The sequence below is a fragment of the Strigops habroptila genome, chromosome 9 (genome assembly GCF_004027225.2).
Source record: "Strigops habroptila isolate Jane chromosome 9, bStrHab1.2.pri, whole genome shotgun sequence".
In the NCBI taxonomy this organism is placed as follows: domain Eukaryota; kingdom Metazoa; phylum Chordata; class Aves; order Psittaciformes; family Psittacidae; genus Strigops; species Strigops habroptila.
Genome location: NC_044285.2, coordinates 6657238 through 6679605, shown reverse-complemented (window position 1 = coordinate 6679605; position 22368 = coordinate 6657238). Strand labels below are relative to the sequence as shown.

General features: G+C 44.3%; 1 protein-coding gene across 1 annotated transcript in view; it reads left to right on the top strand.

Annotated features, from left to right (window-relative positions):
• SLCO3A1 (solute carrier organic anion transporter family member 3A1) overlaps positions 1–21406 on the top strand; it is a 143748-nt gene extending 122342 nt beyond the window's left edge. Inside the window, exons 6-10 of the mRNA XM_030497633.1 lie at positions 518–716; positions 1625–1763; positions 6000–6175; positions 9232–9296; positions 13745–21406. Coding sequence (XP_030353493.1) covers positions 518–716; positions 1625–1763; positions 6000–6175; positions 9232–9296; positions 13745–14124 — 959 coding nt within the window. The 3' untranslated portion in view covers positions 14125–21406. The remainder of the gene's footprint in view (positions 1–517; positions 717–1624; positions 1764–5999; positions 6176–9231; positions 9297–13744) is intronic.
• Positions 21407–22368: the final 962 nt, after the last annotated feature.

Below are 22368 nucleotides of genomic sequence, written 5' to 3'. Positions count from 1 at the left end.
AATGCCTTTCTGTGCCTGGAAAGTGAGTCACTTCTGGCAGTGATTTTGCATCTCATAGTTTAAGAAGATTCTTTAAGGGAGAATTCATGTTTTCAAATGCAACTATTGCCTGATCTCTGAAGATCATACTGCTGTGAAGTGTACCCAGCAGGCTCATCCAAAGCCTCTAGACACCTCGGAAAATTCTTGACTTTATCTGTCTACCAACTGTTGCAGGAAACATTGGAGGTGATGCTGCTTAGGTTAAGGTGCGCCAATCTCAGCAATGTGAGCATGTCACTCCAATATGGATATGAACTGGAAGAAGATCCCAGTTTCTCTGTGCAAGGCAGCATAGCCATTTGCATCCATTCCTCTCTTTTTGGGCAACGCCAGGTTGGTGCTATTCCAGCAGCTGGTCATTACAAGGTTTCCCCACTTCTAGAGCACAGATCTCTGCTAGAAAGTAAAAAGCTGTAATAGTGTGGTTCACTGAGCCTCGCTCACACTTCTTGCTGACTGATCTTTCCTCTTGCAGGGATGACAGCAATCCCATGCGCCTGTCTGGGCATATTCCTGGGTGGCCTCTTGGTGAAGAAGCTCAGCCTGTCCGCTCTAGGAGCCATCAGGATGGCCATGCTGGTGAACCTGGTGTCCACAGCTTGCTACGTGTCTTTCCTGTTCCTGGGATGTGACACAGGACCTGTGGCGGGGGTTACTGTTCCCTATGGAAACAAGTGAGTCCTTGGAGAATTTCAGGGTCTCACACACCTTACCAATATAAATGCTTTGTTACTGTCCTCGACAGGCAGCCTTCAGGCAGTGCTGGCCCTTAAACAACCAGGTAGAGCAAGCATATAGAAGGCAATGTCATATAAGGCTCTTAGTCTGGGGCGTTTTCGTGCCACTTATCACTGTGAGAGCTGAGTACCTACAGCTCACAATGGATATTTACTAAAATCAGTCAAACTGAATCAAAAGGTGCCAGACCTGATTCTGCGCCCATGGCCATCTACGTAGCATTGGGAGCACTGCACCATCTGGTTTCTCCTGGCAGTGAGGGACATGCACTGCTGTGTACGTTTATTTAAGTGCCTGAGGGGAATTTGCAGAACCAGGTTTTAAATGCCTGGAAATTCAGATATGGTGAGGAGGGAGTATGTGTGGCTCCAGGCTTTTTTTAATGGGAGAAATGAGGAGGCACAGGGTGCCCTGTAGCGTTCACAGGACTTGGAGAGAGTTATTCTATGTTTTCTTTTCTGGTGCTCCTTAGTATGCAGCAATGACTTTTTAGAAGATGACAACTTCAGGCTCTCAGCTCCTTACTGTTCTAGAAAAATAGAGAGCAATCTCCACGGCATCTTTTTGGGTTTCCTTGGGGCTGCTCATTGGGGTAACAAGGCAGCCCAAGCCTCACATTAGATTTCCTGCTGCAGAAGAGTAGTGGCCGTGGCATTTCTGTCTCCAGGGAGAGGCTGTAGCCTGGATTTCTTAAAGCTGGGAACCGGATAACCTGGGCACTGCTTTTTGTGATTTGTTTGCCTTAGCTACCCCCCTTCAAAGCCATCTTTGTGTGGCAATGATTGGAAAAGCTGGCTGATACCATCACACTGCCCTTTAATTTCTCTTTCTGTTTCTCTTCCAGCTCAACTCCAACCTCATCTCTGGACCCGTATTCCCCCTGCAATAACAACTGTGAATGCCAAACTGATTCCTTCACTCCAGTGTGTGGGGCAGATGGGGTCACATACTTATCTGCCTGCTTTGCTGGCTGCAGCAGCACGGTGAGTGGGCTTTCCTCGGGACCTCTCGCCTGTAGGAACAACTCTGTGAGTGCGAGTGAGTGAGGTTAGTGTGTATCTGGTAGAGCAGCTCGTTTACAGCCAGCAGTGGTTACACCCCCAAAAGCTAACCTCATGCATAGACGGGCCTGAGCCGCTGTCATTGTTTGCTCTGTTGCATAAATGCCTGCTGACTCCCATGGAGCAGGATGGCATTTCCCACCCTCCTCCTCCTCTGGTCTTTCTCCTCACCAAAGAAGCAAGGAACATGGTAGGAGAGCTGCACAGTTGTCCACTGGTAGAACCCAGATCCTCTGCAAGAGCTCGCTAGCCCAGGCTGTGGGACCAACATGAGACCAGACCCTGGTTTTATTCACCCTTGTTTAAGCTTTCCTTCCATTCCTCTTGTTTTTCTCTCTTCCCCTGCTTTGCTCTGAGGCAGCAGCAAGAGCAGGTGTCAAGGGAGCAGAGATTCCATCCAAAGACATTCTGCATTTTTCGGTTCTCCATATTTAGGAGTTTATTTCCTTTAGAAAACTCTTAAACACCAAATCATCTCTGTGTAAAGATGTGGGGAATTTTTAACAATACCTTAAAAGCCTGCTTTTCCAAATTTTGCACCTGAAATGCTAATGTCTTCAGGTTACACTGAAAATGAGTGCCTGCTGCTCCCATGGGTGGGAGTTGTTGGTGTTCCTGCGATCCTTGCTCCCTGTCCAGGGCTGCGCCAGGCATGGTGACTGCTGCCACACTGCCTGTGTGGAGCCTGTGGGAGGTCAGTCTGGTCTCAGTGACCATTTCTGGTGGCAGGGAAATTAGTGCTCACCTCCACGGCTTCATCCTTCCTTTTTGAGAAGATGTCAAACCTCCCATCCTGCCCTAAAGAGACAAACCTCCCACGAGATCTCATCCCAGTGAGCAGAGGTGCAAGCTTGCTCTAGCAAGTGCAGCCTCACAGCCCAGGTGCCCTGAAGCTCATCCTGCTTAAACTCTTCTCTCCTCAGTTCCCACTCCAGCCTCAGACATATAGGCTGGAATTCGAAATACCACAGTTTCCAAGTGTTTTCAGCAACCCCACAAGGGACTCCATGAGTGTGTGACACATGCAAAGGTGTTACCTCCTGCCCTTTTTCTCCTCCTCTTCCCAACAAGAGACAAGTCAATACCTGGGGCCACAACATGATGCTTTTAACAAGGAGTCAGGTTGTACAGGGCACATAGAATAGTGTCTTGCCAGTTCACCAAGCCCATAGCAAGAATACAGCTGGTGTGGTCCATGGCTGGAAGGCAGGAGTGACCTCCTCGCTGTGTGCTTCAGGGCAAAGCTCTGGCTCCTCTGGAAGGAGAACAGTAATGAAAATTCAGCTCTGCCCATTCAGCCTGCAGCTGCCTGACCCTCGTGCTCTGCAAGAGCAAACCTCTGAGCAAAAACATCACTCTCCCTCACCCTGTCTCTTACTTATTCTTCCTTATTTTGCCTTTCCATCATCATCTTGGGGTTCTTTCCATTGCTTTGTTTTGTAGGGTTTTTTTGCAGTAACATTTTGAACACAAATTAGTGAAGCCATAGCATCCTCTGGAAAAGGCATTATCAAGAATTATGGACTAGTTTGGCCATCAAATAGCCCTGAGGCAAAGCCAAATTGCCAAACCAGGTTTTAAACCCATAATCCAGGTAATGATCTGCCTAGAGGGTCTTGTGAATGTTTTATGCTCGTGATGAGCCAAGGGTTGCTTTTTACTGGGACATAAAATTCTCTGAATGCTTTATTTAACTTTACTGCGTTGGACATTTCTGACTACCTCTCTGCACTTCTCCTCTGTGAACAATTTCTAAAAGCAATGTGTAGCTCAGTTAGTTTTTTCTTTCTCATTTCTTCTCTCTTACTGAGCTGGTTGCAGAAGTCTACCTGCCCAAAAAGCCTTTGGCATATCAGTTCTGATAGGCAGAGCTCTGGCACTCTTGGGAGTTTATCTTTAAAGCCATTCCCGGGAATGACCCTTGCCTACAAAGCATTTGGTTGTGCATCTTGTTTGTTTGATGCCATTGCTTCTCTCATCCTTTTGGCTGGACACTCATGAATTCCAGCCTGGCATTACCATGCTGGCATCTCACAGCTTTGCACTGAAGTACCAGCCTGTACCTTACCTGTCAGAGCCAGGGTTTAAAAGAATAAGTAATTAAAACCATGGGTGATTTGCATGGATAATTACTCCAAACTCAGGATGCTGTTAAAGGTGCAAACTCTGCATCTTCAGATGCACACCATAAATCTGAGTGTGCAAGCAGCTGCGCAGTGGAAGGCTGTGATAATGCATAGTTGGATGCAGTGAGGTCGCAGACAAGAGAATCTATAGCAATTTGGCACACGTAGCAAGAAGTTGCCTCTCCACAGGACAAAGGTAGAACTCCATCTTTGATGTTTCCTTGTTTGATGTCTGTGAGTTGTAGAGTGTGTCAGTAATAAAAGATCAAAAATCTCCCAGGTAACGATGTGGCGCAGCGCTAAGCAAGCAGATGTAGTTGGTACAAACTGCTCGCACTGCTTTGGGCCAGCACCTTGGTGCAGAATGGTTGAAAAAGCAGATTGAGGGATAAATTTTCAGGCAGTGGAGGTGGGGACCTGCCTTGTGGCTTGTCAAAAATCACACCAATGGGAGGAGAATATGCCCCACCACTGCCAGAAACAGGTACCTTCACCGATGAGGGGAAATAAGCAGCCAGTTACGCATGTTTGCAATGATGGGAATTTTGTCCCAGGATCTTTCAGTGCAGGTGCGTACTTTTCTGGACTTAGATGGCTTTTAATCCACAGGGTTGTGCCCAGGTTGGTTGCTAGCAATGCACTGCAGTAAGAGCCAGGAACTACACGTTCCTGTTGTCTGTGTGCAGACACCACTGCAGTGGTGCTAATTGTCACTGTCTCAGAGCCTTCAGGTGGCAGCTTCTAACTCACAGCACAGGAATTTGTTATGTTAACTATTGCTTGCCAGCCAGAAAGGCACCTCCATGTCTCTCCAGCTCTCCTGCAGTTCTGCACTGCGGTCTCTCTTGCCCTCTATGCGCTTACTTGGAAGAAAATCATTTGACTTCTATGCAGAAGAAAGGGATTGTTGTCAGAAAGGCTGGAGTGGTATCCCCGTGGATCCTTATCTTTGGAGGCAGTGAACCATAAAGTGTGCTTTTGTATAGTCCTAAAAGGATCCCAGCAGAAAAGCAAAGGAATTTCTGCTTGAACGTCGTAGAGAGGAAGAGGAAGAGATTTAGCTGTTTTTCAATATGTTTTATTTTCTGGTGTTACTCCTCTTACAAACATGCAACCTGCAAACCCCGCGGGCTGATGAAGACAAGCCATGAATCATTTATGATCCTTTCATTTTGTATTAATTAAGGGATTTCTTGGTAGTGTTGTGTGCCTTAATTACGCTGACATCCCACACTCAGAAATTCAGGAGGGCAAGTAGGAAAATAAGACCAAAAAAAGAGAATTCCCTAAATCTGTGACTGGCAAACAAAGCTTCTTTTCACATCCTGCACTTACTGGAGAGATCAAAGGAAAATGCACTCATTTCACCCTCCTTCTGATCACAGATTGGTAAAGTTTATCTTGCCTGACTTCAGCTTTTAGCTCAACACAAATCCCTCTGAACCAGATGTCATTTATTAGCCCTGTAGTTCACTTGAGCCTGGCAGTGTCTGTCCCACCAAGCTGTGATAGTTCAGCTCTTGGTGAGCCACAGCCACCCATTGTGAGTGGCTCCTTCCCAGGATTCAGGGTGCTGGAAGCAGGCATTGAACACACAGCCAAGAACAAGGCTGCAGATTTACCTGCTTTTAATGTACTTCTGTTTAATTGCAACAGCCAAGAGGATGGAGGTAAATAAGAAAGTAATTAGAACCATCATTTGGGGACCTTCCTTGTCGCAGGGACACAGATCGTTTCTTTATTCTCCTCCAAAGAGGTATAACGTGGTAATAATTTTGTCGCAGTGACATTTATGGGAGAGACTTGAAAGGAGCAGAAGAAAAGAAACAAGCCAAGGGATGGCTTTTCTTTGCTGGTAGCATGCATCAGAGCTGATGTGCTTCTGAAATTATCTCCAAACCCCCCTCAAACAAGTACTTAGGAGTTACTTAATTGACCATTAGAGGATTCAGAGTTGCTGTTGCCAGCAGAGCAGGGCAGGGGATAGGGACCATGGCTCTCACTCATCCTGAACCCCTGTGCTCCTCTGCAGAACCTCAGTGGCTGTTCATGCCTCACCTCGGTCCCTGCCGAAAACGCCACCGTCGTTCCTGGCAAATGCCCCAGTCCCGGCTGCGAAGAGGCCTTCCTGACATTCCTCTGTGTGATGTGTGTGTGCAGCATGATCGGGGCCATGGCGCAGACGCCGTCAGTCATCATACTCATCAGGTAGGACCGCAGCTGGGAGGAACCCATGAGCTTGACGGGGCTGCTCTTGGGGTGGGAGCAGGGCTGGAGGGACCATGAGATGCCACTGGGAGCTGCAGGGAGCTGAGGATCCCACTCCTGGCCTCTGCCTTTCAGGCTGCACTGACTGTCCCCAGATCCAGGACTTTAGACTGAACCTCCACTCAAGCCATCAGAAAATCCTCCTTTAAGCATTCCCTGGTGAAGACACCTTGAAAGAGCTGCCTGTATGTTCAAAGGGAGCTATGGGCATAGGCTTTCTCATACGTTACTACCTTTATATGCAGACATGAGTTGGGAACGTGAAAGCCTGAGCAGTCCTCCTGAATTTCAGCCCCATCGTTTCAAGTGTTAATTAAATCATTTTCTCTCTAAGCCACTGTTTCACTTGGTGGCACCTGGTTTGTCCATGGCATGGCCCTACCGGGTACTGACCTGCTAGAGAGAATACGGGAATTGCTCGGTACAGCTTTGGTAAAATGTGAGTGAGGAGGAAGTAGGCTTGCAAACAGAAGATCCCTGCAGAGATGCTGCACAGAAACGTGGCAGGGTTGTTCTTACCAAGGCTGGGATTAGCATGGGAAGAGAAATACAGATGTGCAGTTTTCAGTTCAGGTAGTAAGGACATTACAGCTGCATCAGAAAAGTGGCAGAATTCAGCCCCATGTGCTCAACACGTAATGGCTTGATGAGATGCCTTTAGAGATGGCCTGGAGGTCATAGAAACCTTGGACAAATGAAAGGCTGCGGCAAAGTCTAGCTTTGGTCAATACCCTCTCTGGCTAGAGTTTAACTTCTCTCACCCTGGACCAAGTCCAAGAACAGAAGGAACTTGTGAAAGTCTAAAGGACATCTCTGAGTTGATCCAATATGAATAGGTAGGCAAAAGTAACTTACTCAAATAACTGACCTTGTGTTATTTCCAGACACATGGCACACTTCACCTAATGATATACGTATATATCTAAGCCCACGTTTATCCAGCACTACTTATCTGTCCAGACTGTCACTTACTGAGAATAATAACCAGAGGCATAAATAGCAGATCCATTCTGCTGCCTGGAAAATTCCAATAAAATTAAATCAATAAGGTCTGTATTAGAAACACACTCTTGAGTGGATCTTGGACAGAACAGCTCTGTGAGGGCATGTCTCCCTGCAGGATACAAAATGAGATATTCCACCTTCTAGTTTGTTTCTCTCTTTGCATCTACAGTAGCTAAAGGGAAATCAAATTTCTCATGATAAATATTGTGGCAAAAGTAATTTGAAGTTTGAAGAGTTCTTTGTTCAAGGGAGCTGCCAGCACCTGTAGGATCCTGCATGGAGACGTCTTCGTGTCAGCTTCAAATGAGATAAGCCACTCGCCAGCCAGGAAGAAGAATACAAGGGAATAAGAAAAGCAGAGGGAGTATTAAAAAAGTTCAGCTTACAGCTGTAGGAGATAAACAATTCACACATCCAAATTGCTCCACTCCCCTCAGAATCTCTGAGAGCTACTAAAATATACGGGGAAGAGCTCTTCACTGTATACGACCTCATGCTCTCTTGCAACTGCCGTCTTGGATTGGTAAAAGAAAGCTTTGGCATATGAGGGTGTCCCCAGTGTCAGTGACAAGTGGCATCAGCAGTTCCTATGGTTACTTTAAAAATGAATTTCAGTGTCTACAAATTAGATGTCTCAGCAAGTCATTTGTTCACTGCTGTAGTCAGTGAGGAAAGATGTCTACAGGTGGCAACTTTTACTCTGCCTTAAGGTATGGGGATTGACTTTGGTCTTAAATACAAAGAGGAGGATGCAAGGACACCACCACCCATTAAAACCCACTGTGAATATTTCACATGATAATCTATTTCTTTCCGTAAAATAAACTTGAATGCTCTCTGTTTCCTTCATTTCCCACCCAACTGTAGAATCCTATTTGAGCCAAGCCATTAACCACTGGAACATTTTTCCAAGGATAGATACTCCCTGGCACAAAGGCTTTCTATTGAGCCTGGGGTTCTGCATGAAAACTGTGCTGAAATTTCACCCAGAGGTCACAGGCTTCATGCTGGAGTCATGGTATGGTGTTACGTGGCTTGTGTAATGTGTGAGATGAGGGCAGATGGTAAGAATGGTCTTCTCTTAAAACCACATGCTGTTTCTGGCTGTTTTATTGGTATTATCTGTATTTATACAGAGGACCACCACTGCTACCATGGATGCCACTAGCCGTGCTGCCTGTGGGCCTCTGTAAGGAGCTAATGGAAGAGGCAGCTCAGGCCTTTCAAGATCTCCTGTGTGATGAATCTATTCATATGCGGATCACTGTCCTGCTTTCCCAGCCTTTATGTACTGTGGGAAATAAAATGCTATTATAAGACTTACGAACAAATTAATGATTTCTGAAATTCCAAAGGCTTTGCTGAGCCTACCCCAAGAGGATGGCTTTAGCCAGTAGCATCCTTGAGCTAGGCAAATTAGAAAGCCATGAATTATTTTTTAAAGCACCTTTGAAGGATAACACTCATGTGACAGAGTGGGTTGTGTTTGTAGCAAAAGGCAGTACAACCGTTGTCTTCCCAGCGTAAAAAATACTTGCATGCTAAACTCACACCCATGAGAACTAGTCTTCTTGAGCATTTCCTCATGGAGAGGCTTGATTTAACAAGCTGACTGAACCTTTTGGTCCATCGTCCTCCTTTCCTTCTCTTGTTCCCAGTAGTCTGAAAAGTTTCAGAACAAGAAGTATCCTCTCTGGATGGGGAGCTTGTAAATGGTGATTTACAGGGATGGGAATTTCATTTTTCCCCAGCTGACGACAAGATTAGCTGTCGTTATTAATGACTTAGCTAAATTCCTGAACCTATCGCTGATGCAATTACTTTTGGGGCTGTAGGCAGTTCAGGCGAAGGGAGAAGAAAAACCCCTTTAATGACTTTTTGAAGAGGTGGTGGTGGCATCCTGGCTGACAGCTCAGAATGGCCATGGGCTGTGTTAATCAAAGCAGAACAACAAGAATCAATTTCACTCTCTCCCTCCCTTCTCCCTACAGAACTGTGAGCCCTGAACTCAAGTCTTACGCTTTGGGGGTGCTTTTCCTGCTTCTCCGTTTGCTAGGTACGTGCAAACATTTCATGTCCTTCTCTCCCATCCTTTCCTCTCTCATGGAAAGTGGTATTTTTAACTTGTAAGCTGAATTTCTATGCCATACAGTGCTGTGGTTGACATGAGTGCTGTCTGGCACAACAGGGTCTGAGGCCTCTCTGTGAAGGATGTGGCATCAGGGCTCCTGAAGGCACTTTTCCTGCCATTCGAATTGTGTTAATGGAAGAAAATGCAGTGTTGAATGAGAAATTACCGTTTCTGCCATGGTCCCACACAACCAGTTACTCTTCTATAGCTGTTATTAACATGTCAGCAGCTTGCAAAATTACTGCTGCATTGCGTTTGCTGAAGTAGAGGGATATGTATTTTCATCCTCCTTTGAGGGACAGGACTGGTGTTACATGGTGTGTTTGTCACATGGTATGTTTGTCCCTTCCTTCAAGTCTCTCAGCAAGGAAAACAGTAAAATGAGAAAGGCTGAGTCCTTGTATCCTCCTGTGAGTTAATATCCCATTAAAATGCATACGGCTGTTCCTCTGGACCAGTATGTGCTGCTCATGTATGAATTAAAAGGAACAGACTGTTGTTTCCCTGCTGCTGGCTTCTGGGTGGAGTTTTTTCCCCTTTTGAAGAGACAGCTCCTGTTTTAAAGCTTCTATAGTTCATCTTACTAATCTCAATGATTCAGGGCAGAATCCTCTGATCCATCTCTCTGTGTGTTCCTGTCATATATGGGGTTTTTTGCATGTTGAGGGATGGAATTTATTTTTTTTGCACAGGACACAGGCAGTACCTGCCCTGTATTGCGCTCCCCAGTCTCAAAGAAATGAACTGGGGGGTCAAGTGCCATCTCTTAGGCTACAGCAAGACACTAGGAAGTACAGGACCAAAAATCCAGCAGTACCATACATTGTGAATAAGTGACCTCATTTATTTACTTCTTTTTTGTAACACCTTATTCCCCATTAGCTGAAAGGGAAATGGTGGTCCCAGACCAGTTTACAATAAAACCAATTAGATTTTCATTGCTTTCGGTAAAGTGGCTGCAGAAAAAGTTCCATCAAGTAATCTTATCCAGAGCTCAGATAACTTAAAGAGAAGCTTCTGGGTTGGCTTGGGTCAGCTCTGGTTCAAGCCTTGTAAAGACAGCATTTTCTTTAGCTACTGGTGCTGCTCTTGGTTTTTGGCCTGCCTTCAGCTCTCGCTGATCGAATGTGGAGTGTCAGCAGGCAAGTGTGCAAGGAGGATGTCTGTGGGCTGTTGTTTCGAAGAGAAAAAGTACTTAAGGGGGTAGATCTTCTCTCTTTTTCTCTTTTCCTTTTGAAAGAGAGAAGCCTCCTGAGATAGCAGCATCCTGAATTCCTCTAAACCCAGGCTCAGGCATGTATGCTTAAGTTGAATAGATATTTTGTTTTCTTCCAATAAAGAAGCCATAGTAAGAATTTCAACTCAAATCTTTATATGTTGCTCTGTCACTTAGTAACTCCCATGAAATAAGACAATACATCCTGAAGAATAGGACCAATGTAGCTGAAACCAACAGAAAATGAAAAGAAAGGTACTTTTCAATATGAGCAAAGGTATCCAAATCTTGCCCTTAACAACCTGAGGTTCGAGAATAGCTTTACTGATTTATTTTAAAAGCTTTTCAGTTCACCTTTAAGCTTTGACTTAAGAAGACAGTGATAATAGCTGCTTCTTGAACCAAAAGAGAGTATTAAATATAGGAGGTATGAGACCCGGAGGTGCAATTGCAGCTAATAGGTTTCGGTAAGACAGAAGCAGCTTTTTTATACAGCCCTACAGTTTCTGCAATGAAATATATATATATACAGCAGAAAATTTTGCAACACTTTGCAGTAAGGGGTAAAACATAATTGAATCTCTTTAATATTCACTATAATAACATGAAACATGACTGAGTTCTCCCAGTATCCTCCTGGATGTATTATCTTATTGCACAGGAATTCTGCTGTGAGAGGGCAGCATAATAGTGTCTTCATATAAAAGTGTTTCTGCAGTTTCTCAGGGAAGAGACTAAAGCAATGCCATTGGAGCCAAAGGTTTGGAATGGAAATGTTGGAATGGCAAAAAGTTTTAGACTTGTAAGACCTGAATCCTTTCTGGGTGGTGTTCACCATGCATCCTAACAAAGCCTTCGCTTACCAGGGCACTTCCTTTTGGTTTTCCTACAAGCCCATGTTGTTTGCCTCTTCTTCCACAAAAACAGAGTTTCTCTCTCACAAGGACTTTCCAATCTGCAGTGCAGCCCCTCAGCTCCCTTGTCTCAGAGGGTCTAGGCACCAAGTTACTTTTGTGATCCTCTTGTCCTCTTTGGTAAAAATGGCCTGAAACACTCACTGGTTGCTAGAGGCTTTTCAGATATTTTTCTTTGAGATTTCCACTTCCATGCCTGCATTCACATAGGAGTGGCTTTGGAGTTCAGTGAGAACAGGTCCTTCCTCAAGTCTTAATGAGGAACAATTTCCAGGCCAAATTATCTTGTAAACCCGGAAAGCCAGCTGAAGCCAGCAGATGGGGATGATAGCTCTCTCTGAAGTTCAGCCTGTACATCTCCAAAGCTTTGTATCTACATCTCTCTGCATGTTAACAAATAGGAGCTCATACCACAAAACTATGATCCAAATGCAGTTTTCTCTTACACAGAAAGCGTGTGGCTGCTGCCTCCTCAGTCACTGCCACATCTGGATGTGACCCCTGAGGTGGCATCCAGCACCAGTGCGGCACTGGGTACACAAGCTGCATTCAGCAGCACAGGCTCTTTGCTTGTTCCTGGCAGGAGCCCAGCTGAATTTATAAATACCAGGTTGAGTGTGTGGTTATCCATACGTTTCAACAAAAAAACCCTTCTTTTAACTAAGAAGCAGAACCAGCCCAGTCTGGAATTTCCAGTCATTGAAGTGACGAAGGGAGAACTGACACCAATGTTTTTTTCCAGAACATATCCAGGTTTTGGATGTGATGACTGGAACTGGTGTTTCTAACAAAAAAGATTGTCTTGCTTTTGTATCATCCGTTTTTATTTACTATATTTGTGGTATTAACGACTGGTTAAAATGAGTACCAGAAGCCCACATAGCCTGTCTTAACTCTTACATTTATTAATATAAAGGAAGATCAAACAAAATCGGCAGAGTTTGTCATCAGTGAAATAAGATCAAGAGATCTCAGTTACCACAGGGAACAGTGAAGACAACCAATTTATTTGTAGTCTTCGGATACATGTCATGAATGTCACTATTGTTCATGACAAGCTGAAGGGAAGGTATCTTTTCTAAGCCTGGAAATCCAGGTTAATGATGAAACTGGATCCAAGATTAAACACTTTTCTGTCTAGAAACTGCAGTGCTTGTGCCTGTCTACACATGTATTTATAGAGTCTCAGGCATCACAGCACCTACGGATGCAGCGATACTGTCAAAGGTATGTTGTGCCTACCTGCCGTTGGATTTCAGTATATACAATGCTCTCCTTCGCTTCCTGTGTTAAGCCACAGCAGTGATTTTATCAATCAGGGTTCTTTCCAGGGTTTATCTGCTTCCAGCCTTTCTTATGAATATAGCAGGAGAAAGAGAAATGGTTTACATTATGTAGAACATCCACATTTTCTTCTGAGTGCTGCACGCTTGGTGCATGTGTGCTGGCTGGGAACGTGGCTGTCCTAACCACTGTCAGGGTAATGTGAGACAGGGGCCTCTACAATGTCCCTGTGGGATGGGCAAAAGTAGAGAAGAAAAACATTGCCTTTATTAGTTAAATGAGACTGGAGTGATTACTCTGCGCTAAGATTGCCGCTCTGCTGCAAACTAGGATTGAGAAACACTCATCAGTGTGAGGTGGCTGTGGGAGAATCCTGCTGTGATATTTCATTTAATGGTGCACTGAAATTTTCCTTTCTTTTCAGATTTAACCTTTGGCACCTATTAGAGGGCATTGTTTCTTTTCCTTAGGCCCAAAGAAAACCTTCTCCTGTGTTAGGGGAAAGGTCCAAAACTAGATTTCAGTGCCCCAGCTGATTTCAGGCTCTGAACTGGAGTGCTATGACATCCTTCAGGTGAAAACCCTAAAGTGCAGAATTACCAATTCCTAAACAGAGAGCAAGCTGCAAGGCTGTCCTCCTCCTCCTCTTTCATTTAGCCCTCCACTCAGTCTCATTAGGCAAATGAGAAGCTTAATAAAAGCCACTTAAACTTGAGTAAAATCCTTCCTGCATGTTCATACCAGCAGGAATCTCTTCCCTAGACATTGAGCCCAAGCTAAAAACTCATCCACAGACTTTGTGTAAGCTGATTTAGAACTTCAGAAATTAGAATCACAGGCTGCAGCTGGGACCATTAACCTTGATAAAGTATCCTCTCTTTCCATTCACTGCAATCACGTCCTCACTCTCTCTATCGTAAGGATCATAAAAGCATGATTTGTCTCTCTTATTTTGACAGGTTTTATCCCACCTCCGCTCATCTTTGGGGCTGGAATTGACTCCACGTGTCTGTTTTGGAGCACGTTCTGTGGTGAGCAAGGAGCCTGCGCGCTGTACGACAACGTGGTCTATAGATACCTGTATGTTAGTATTGCTATAGCCCTGAAGTCTTTTGCATTCATCTTATATACCACTACCTGGCAGTGCTTGAGGAAAAACTATAAAAGATACATCAAGAACCACGAAGGTGGTCTCAGCACTAGTGAATTCTTTGCCTCTACTCTCACCCTAGACAATCTGGGGCGGGACTCGGTGCCCCAAAAACAATCACATAGGACAAAATTTATCTATAACCTTGAAGATCATGAGTGGTGTGAAAATATGGAGTCTGTTTTATAGTGACTGTGGAGGGGTGAACTATATTAATAATACAAGGGTCCTTTTTAATAAAAACAAGAAGAGAGCACGAATGAAGAAACACAACTGCAAAACGTCAACGGCAACCCAGGAAACTTTTGTCTTTTTCTCAAAGTCAGACCCAGCCAGGGTTCTTGAGAACAACATCTTTTAATGGGATCACTTGTGACATCCTGCGGGGTGATGGAGAAAGCAGGGAGCTGCTGTGGCTGGATACCAGCCCCTTTGATGACAGTATGAGCTTCCAAGAAGAGCATCTACAGAGGTTCGCTGGAAAGCTCAGCAAACGGACAGGCTTGGGCATGAGGCATAAAGAAGGCAAGGTGATAATGGCAGTGCCAGAGTAGGTGTTGTGGGTGCAAGTGGGGTCCCAGGGTACACGGAGCCCCGCAGCATGGGCTGGTCTGAGCGCTGGCAAGACCTGCTGCACTCTGTGATGACAGAGGGAGCAGTGCTGGAGCCATTCCACGAGTCACACTCTGTCATCAGCCACAAGTCCACGATAAATACCTTGAAAGCTGCTGGAATTCTTCCCGGTGGCGAGCAATGCTGTCAGAGGTATCTGAGTCCTTCCAGCCGAGTCTTATTCACAGATTGCAGCTTTGTGGTTGTCTGTGAATAGCTCTGCTTACATCTCTCAAACCCAGTAAAGTTCAAGACGTTTGCTCACACTTGCCAAACGTGCTGTCATTTTTAAAGGGGGTGAATTCCAAATACTTGGCTGTGCAGTCCTCTAATAAGATGTTTTTAAAACAAATTATTTTCCAATCTGTGTTAACCCTTAAATCGCTGACACTTTTCCATAGGGAGGATTTATTTATGCTACTTTGGGGAAGGATCCTGTTTTGATTCACCCAAACATAATGTGACTCAAGGGGTTTGTTTAACCCTCCGCGTTTTTTATCCATACGCCTTCATTCTAATATGCTACCAAGCCAATGAAGACACATAATATGTTTTTAAAAAGGAGAACGAATGCACTGTGTCTCTATAAAAACAATTGTCAGTTGGAGAATTATAGATAATATGATGATTTACATAATATAGTTTTTTTTTTCATATTCTATGTGACTCAGTGAATACATATATATATGTGGAGAGGCTGTTTATGTTCTCTCCAGTTTTTAAAGATATATATATATAATTTGCAATCTAGAAATCGTGTGGTGGATGTTTTCTTTAAAGTAAGTGTGCGCGTGTGTGTGTGTGTATACAAGATGAAAGGAATACTGACCTTAATCCTGCAACCCTCACAATTGATTTTTTCACCTAAGAAATTCCACTGACTTCAGTGGAAGCCACGTGAAGAAGGTGGAATAATCTCCCCTCCTGGAGGCCACATTTTGCCATTAGCTGTGCAGATAGGGTTCCTATGGAAGGCTGGGTTATGGGAGCAGAGGCTGGCCAGCATTGCGGACCTCTGAAATTCTCATTGAGATTCTTAAGAGGCACCCATGCAGGAGAAGATTTGGCTTTGCTTTTGCAATGCAGTCTCACGTAAGCCTGCAAAAATCACGGGGCAGCTTTGATCTGATCTCAAGAAGCATGTGGTCAGGCTTATTTTGCATGCGTATTTTTCTTTTCCAAAACATTCCTGCTGGGAAGCAATACAAATTCATTGTGTTTGATGAGTTTTCCCCAGGAACCGGACTCATTTCCAACGGACTAAATGTCAGAAGGGTTTTAAGGGTTAGCATCATCATCAAAAAGCTCCTTATTTTTGTTTGTACTTTGAAGCTGTTGTGAACTTGCAGATGTTTGGAGTAACCTGGCATGGTGAACCGAATGCTGGGCACCACTTCCATGCATCTGGCAGAGGGGCTGATCTTCCCCAAGTCCTTGTCCGTTGCTGCCAGTGGACACTCCAGAGCTAGCACAATTACAGAGGGTTTATAACTTTCCACTCATGTTCAACACCTCTTTAGGAGACTTTGCTCTTATCTAGGCATTGAAACATGAGTGTGGGCTATCAAACTGCTTCCACTTGACTGACTTTACATGTGCGTTTGTAATTTACGCACAGCATTGTATGTTCAGCAACAAGAAGAGCAAAAAAAAAAAGGGTGTATCAAATAAGCTCCACTGTGCCAAATACTCGACAAATACTGTAACTGCAGATATTTGAGTCTTGGTTTTCAGCCATGTTAAGAATCACTTGATTAATGAAGACGTTTAAGTAAAGTTATTAAGCTATGCAGTGCCATTGTTATGTTGGGTGGTAAATGATGCTTTTTAGACCATTAGATTGGTTTAGTATATCCTGTCTGCTAAAATAGAGATACTTCATCCATAAAACAATGAATTTACAAAAGGCACAGGGTGCATAACTGTCTCATAAAATATATATAATTGTCAAGTATAAGCCTTTGAAATCATTCTGTACAGTTCTCTTCATTCTGGAAATTTATTACTCAGACTGCTGTCTTTCCAAATGTTAGCTCATAATTTTATACTAAACACACACATTCAGACTCAAACACAAATGTCATAGAATAGAACCTTTGTAAAAGCCTGATTGCTTGAAATTCTATAACCCCTTTCACAGTTTCATTTTTTTTCCCTCTGAAAGTCCAAGGTGAAGGAGAATAACATGCTGACACGATGCAAAACAAACTCCCAGTGCTCAAGAGCTGTGATTTGTCAGTGCAGTCAAAAGTCCCCCTTGACTGGAGTTATAGAAATAGGATTCCAGGGCACATAATGTTTTCATTTTTATTTATGTTTATTTTTTTTCATTTAATCTTTTCTCTTAGCACACATGGGAGATGCAGTTGAATGGGGTTACTTTTATTATTTTTAAGCTGCAACTTAGAATTCCTACATGATTGTTGTTTTATTTCTTTTGATAATGCAACTCTTGAAAAGCTCTCTCCCCATCCTACTCTTTGTTTTTTTTCTTAAGGATATATCAGATGCCTGCATCACGAAGGGCTTTACTCTCAGTGCTTTGCTACAGATTCAAGAACACAGCTTTAGTTTAAAGAAAACACACAGACCAAAACCTTCATCCATCCATCCCAGCAGGCTCTTTGGTTTTTCCTGATTTCAAACCCACAAGCCATTGTCTGTGACCCAGTTTTTGTTACAGAATAACAAATGCAGATCCTCAGACCCAATTTTTGTTACAGAATAAAAAATGTAGAGTCTCAGACATCCTCCAGCTTCCCAAATTGCAGGATGGGCCTTTGCCTGTCAGCACTTCGCTTCCATCCCGCAACTGCCTTAACCTTAACTTAAGGGCAAGGATGGAGTTAGAAAAATGCCCATTCCTGGGAACAGAAAGAGGGGCATGGTCTGAGCTGTGCAGTCCACATCCAGTGTTGGAATTTTTTTCTCCATATTCAGGGGCATTGAAATTCAGGGTTTTGTTGAGACCTCAGTCTCTGCTGAAATGTTATTTTGACATTTCCAAGCACTGTGTTCCCTGCATGGCTGTCTGCTGAGGAATGGCATGGTTGAAAAAATAAACTACTTGACATTTAGCAGTCTCTATGGGATTGTCCAGTTGCCTTGCATGACGTCAGGTTGGGGTTTTCTTTGCCTTGCACAAATACCACCTTGGCGTAGCCCCAGTGGAATCAAAAGGGGACCCCAATCTAAAATTGGTGCAGACATTAGAATTGGTTTCTCTGCATCCTTGTTAACAAGGGGATGCGTTTTCAGAAACTTCTTTTTACACATACTGAAATCATACCTTTTTCTGACTTTGCCCAGCACATCTTGGATGTATAGTGGGACAAAAAAGGCCGTTGCTTGAATTGTCCAGACAAACCTTCCATTCCTTGAGAATTCATCTAATAAGGGCCTCACACTGCCATACCGCCGCGTGAGGCACTGAACTACTTGGTGCTGCTACTGTTAATCTCAGTTGGGTCTCAACTTGCTAGAACAGTGAAAAGGGAAAAATACAGAGAGGAATTAGCTTCAATTAGCTGAGTTAGTTATGCTTCAGAATGCTTCAGAATTGAACTGAGGGTCAGCAGACATTTGGAAAGTGATTGGAGTATTTCCAAATGGCTGGAATGCGTTGGCATTTTTTTTCTTGGAAATAAAAATTAAGGGAATTGATGAGATTTGGACTCCCTCCTATCCCCATCAGAGTTTTATGTTCATCACGTTGCTGTTGGAGGCAATGTACTTCAGGTTTACTTTTGTGTCTCAGTCAGGCACATATTTTTGCAGTAAATGAGGTCCTGAGAGACAGAAAAGCAATTCCATCTCATAACCAGCAGTTTCACTCCACAGCAAACCCAAGACAACCTGGAGGCTACCAGCACTATGAAGCTTTAGCCCCCAAGTCTGCCACGGCTGTTGCTGCCACATGAGAGCTTGTCACAGCTGGGTGTGTTGGGATCAGTATTTTCTTAGACTTGAACAATCTTGGTGTGATGTTTGTTTTATTCTTGGCAGGCGACGTGAGGAATTGTCAGTACTAAAGACATATGCAAATGCTTCACTGGACTGATGTGGTAGCAGCTTTGTTCCTTCATTCACAAGGGTTTCCAGACTTATTCTCACTGCCATGCTCATCTATCTCCGTAATTTCACATGAGCTGCCTTTGCAGACAGAAGCAGATCTGATTAATGCCTGCAAAGTTCACAGGCTTTCTGTGCACAAGGCAGAGCACCTCCGAATGTAAGCAATAACACTGACCTGTTCCCATTTGCATTAGGAATTTTTGCTTTTCTTACCTAAATCTGAGTTCACCTGCTCCCATGCTGCTGCTGTGACTTGCCTTTTTTTGTTGGCAGAAATTCCAGGAGATAAGCAGCCAAGATATAGAATTGGTGTGAGCACAGGCAGCAGTTCATTAAGATGGGCAATCTTGTAATGGGAGCCTTTGGTATGAGCCAGGCTCAGCTTCTGTTATCTGATGGTTGAAGTTGGTCCAAGGAGGAAAGATAAAACCAGGGCATTGCAGCTGAGACCCTGAAAGGATTAGCCACCCTTCCACGCTCCTGGAGAGACCTACCTGCCATACATCCCTGAGACCCATAGTTTGTGGGCATTTCTTCCACACTGACCAACAGCTTCCTTTCTTCAGCCACAGTTCTTCCTTCCTCCCAATGGCAAAGCACAGCTTGGCTCTACCAAGTCAACCCAAGGTGTTCAGAGTTACTGAGTGGCATTTAAATTTGCTGCCTAAGGGGTGCCAGCAGGTCTCCCTTAGCATTACATATGCTCAAAATATTATAGTTTGTTCTGCTTTTATACACTGAGTCTATTACTTCTAGGCTGCAAATGGTGCTTTCTATCATTCCATTGACATTTCTAGCCAATCTGAGTCTTAATACAATTGCTTCGCTGAAAAATGGCCTTTCAGCAGTTCTTAGACATTAGGTACTTCTTTATTAACTAGTGATGTCAAGTGAAATCTTTGGCCATTGTGGGCTCCCTGAATCCAGTGGAGCAGAAGGAGACTCCGTCTACTCAGAAGCAATACTGGTGTTTTCTTTGGCAGAACATGAACATGGACTGCTTTTCTGTCAGCTTCTGTCTTGCCACAGCTGCTTGGCTATGAGCATCCCTCAACCCCAAAAGGGCACAGGGAATTCAGAAGAAGCCACATGGACTACAAGAATGGGACTGTAGGATGCATGTCATGCATGTGCCGTTTCGCTTGTCAGAACCTTGCTTTAGTCGCTCTTTGTTTGATGAATGTCATGACTCCAGGGATGGGGTCTTCAGGATACTAGGAATTTGTGTTATATCCCCCACTTCATTCAGGTTAAGTGCAGCAGAGCCGACTGTCACACCCTGGGAAGGAAAAGATTAGCCATACCCTGACAGTTTGTAGTGCTGGGCTTGTTCTGCATGAAGTTGGTGTCCGCAGATGGCAGAAAGCAATAAGAAACTTGTCAAGTCCAACTCAGCAAATAATTTACAGCAACTTCATAAGTGAATTTTCCCTCTTGTTTCTTCCTTGTGAATGGCTGAGAAAACCAAGGAAATGCCTCCAGTGTATTTGCAAGGTCATTCCTGCACACCATCTGTGGTCTGGAGGAGTTTGGAAAAGCTTCCTTATAATTCACACGCATTGGTTTGTTCTGGACATAGATATCATGGGGGATGTTTCTGCTCCCTGAGTTCCTTAGGCTGGAATTTTCTCATCTGTGCAAATATTTAGTTCAAAACCGTGCGATTAGGAAATGAGTAAGAGGATCCTTGCTCAATGCCAGTGGGCAGAGCACCACTGGACATACAGTGCTCCAGGACAGCCAAAGCGCTGGCTTCCAACTCGCAATCCACTTTCCAGGAATATTCTCTCACAGATGCTTGAAATTCTCTGCCTCTCCCAATGCTCGCACCAGTTAATGCATTCATTTGAGTAATTACTGAGAGCAAACACGAGAAGGGGATGAACCCAGACAAAACCAAATTGGTACTAAGGTGAAGCAGGTGGTGCGAATTTTATTTGCGGTGTTCGCACATCTCTTAGATTGGAAGCAGAAACCTCTCGGGAATCAGAGTTGCATATGGCCTAACAGATCTTCGTTCTTCCCATTGAATTACCAGTTAATAGGACAGCAGGAGGTGTCTTCCCTGCCACGTATCTTAGCCCTTCAAAACCCTTTCCTTTTGCAGTCTGGCATCACACAGATGTGCATTTGCCCCTTGGTATAAACTGCATCCCAGTGCGATGTTTTTGGTGCCTCACAACTCTAACTGTGTGAACTTGAAAGGAAGAAGTGACCCCCGTTCTTCACCTGCAGTGCTTTCTGCCTGATGGGAGGAGGAGGATTCCTCTTGAAGACTCGCAGCCATTTTCCTAAGGTCTTACACACAGTGGGACCAAACCTGTGCTCTGTTGATTTCAGGTGGCCTATAAGCTGTGCTCGGAGGTCTGTAGCTTGTCTACAGCCCCACGTTGCCTTCAGCGTGTTTTCAGTGCAAAGCATGGTGACGAGGTTACACATAGCTGTCCCTGACAAATGCTAAGGGTTGCCAGTGGTCTATGACCACCAATGTTTGGGAATCTCCATGCTAGCATATGAAAGCAGCTCCCATCATCTGCTTTTGGGAAGGAGCCATCTCAGAGCAGGGTTCAATGGAAAACAGCAGCGCTGGGAGCTCTCAGTTCACTTCGGTACCACGTATGTAGAGAGGAGGGGTGGGAATGGGAGCAGGGGAAGAGCTGTGACTTTTTAAAACCCATAGTGCCTACCACTGCAAATGGAACGCTGTATTGTATTATATTATACGTGACTACCATGTAAATAAAGTACAATAAATGTGTTCATTAGGATTTTGATACAAGTCTAATGCAGTCTGCAGAAACTGTTTTTCCCTGCTGTATGTACTTATATCACATTCCAGGCATGGGGACATTTGGGGTTATGTGAGCTAGAAATGCATAAATGGCATTAGATGGGAAATATTTGCAGTAAGACTATTGTGAAATTCCTTTTGCCCTGTGTAGACGAGACACAAGCACCATATGAAAACCAGCCAGAGTGGAGGGAGTGGGGGCAGCTCTTGACTTGAAGTGGTTTGTGAGCAGAAGCGACAGTGCTGTCTAGCCAGTCCTTGGCCTTGCTTCCTTCATGATAGAGGAAAAGCAAGGTTCTAGGTTGGCTGATTTCTCTTTGCTTGTTTTCCTGATGCAGAGGCTGATCAGCAGTGTATGCCTTGCCTGTGTAACCTGGTTATTCTCACCTTGGAATCCCTTAGCGGCAGCTACAGCTGAGCAAGCTTGAGAGCTCAGAATTCAAAGCATATTGGGAAAGAAGTTCTGCTCTTAACTTAGTCAGCTGCCCCCTCTGTGGCTCTGGCAAACTTTTAGGGGCTGGGGTTTTTTGGCTAATAAGAATATTAGGAACTTACTTTGTTCCTTAAGCCATTCCTTTCTCCATCCTAATATTCTGTAATAACAGAATTAACACATTTCAGAGAGGCAGGTCTGCCGCGTGCCATCCAAATCCTGATGCACCTCTAGCTGGGTTGTTGTAAGAGTTTCTCCAGGCTTCAGCAGCTCAGGACTGCTCTGGCCAGTGTTTGAAGCAGGTTTGTGGTTGTAATCTTCCATCAGGGTGTGGAGGGTGCTTCCATATCGATTGTCTTGTTGGAAGAACAAGACCACCCCATGCAGTTTGTCACTTCTATGTCTCAAAACTCCCCCACAGAACTCTGTGTAGGACCCACAATATTGGAAGAGTATCTACCTGCCTCCGTACCAGACCAGTCAGTGATTTTTGTCCCTTATACCATTGCTGTTCTCCACAGTC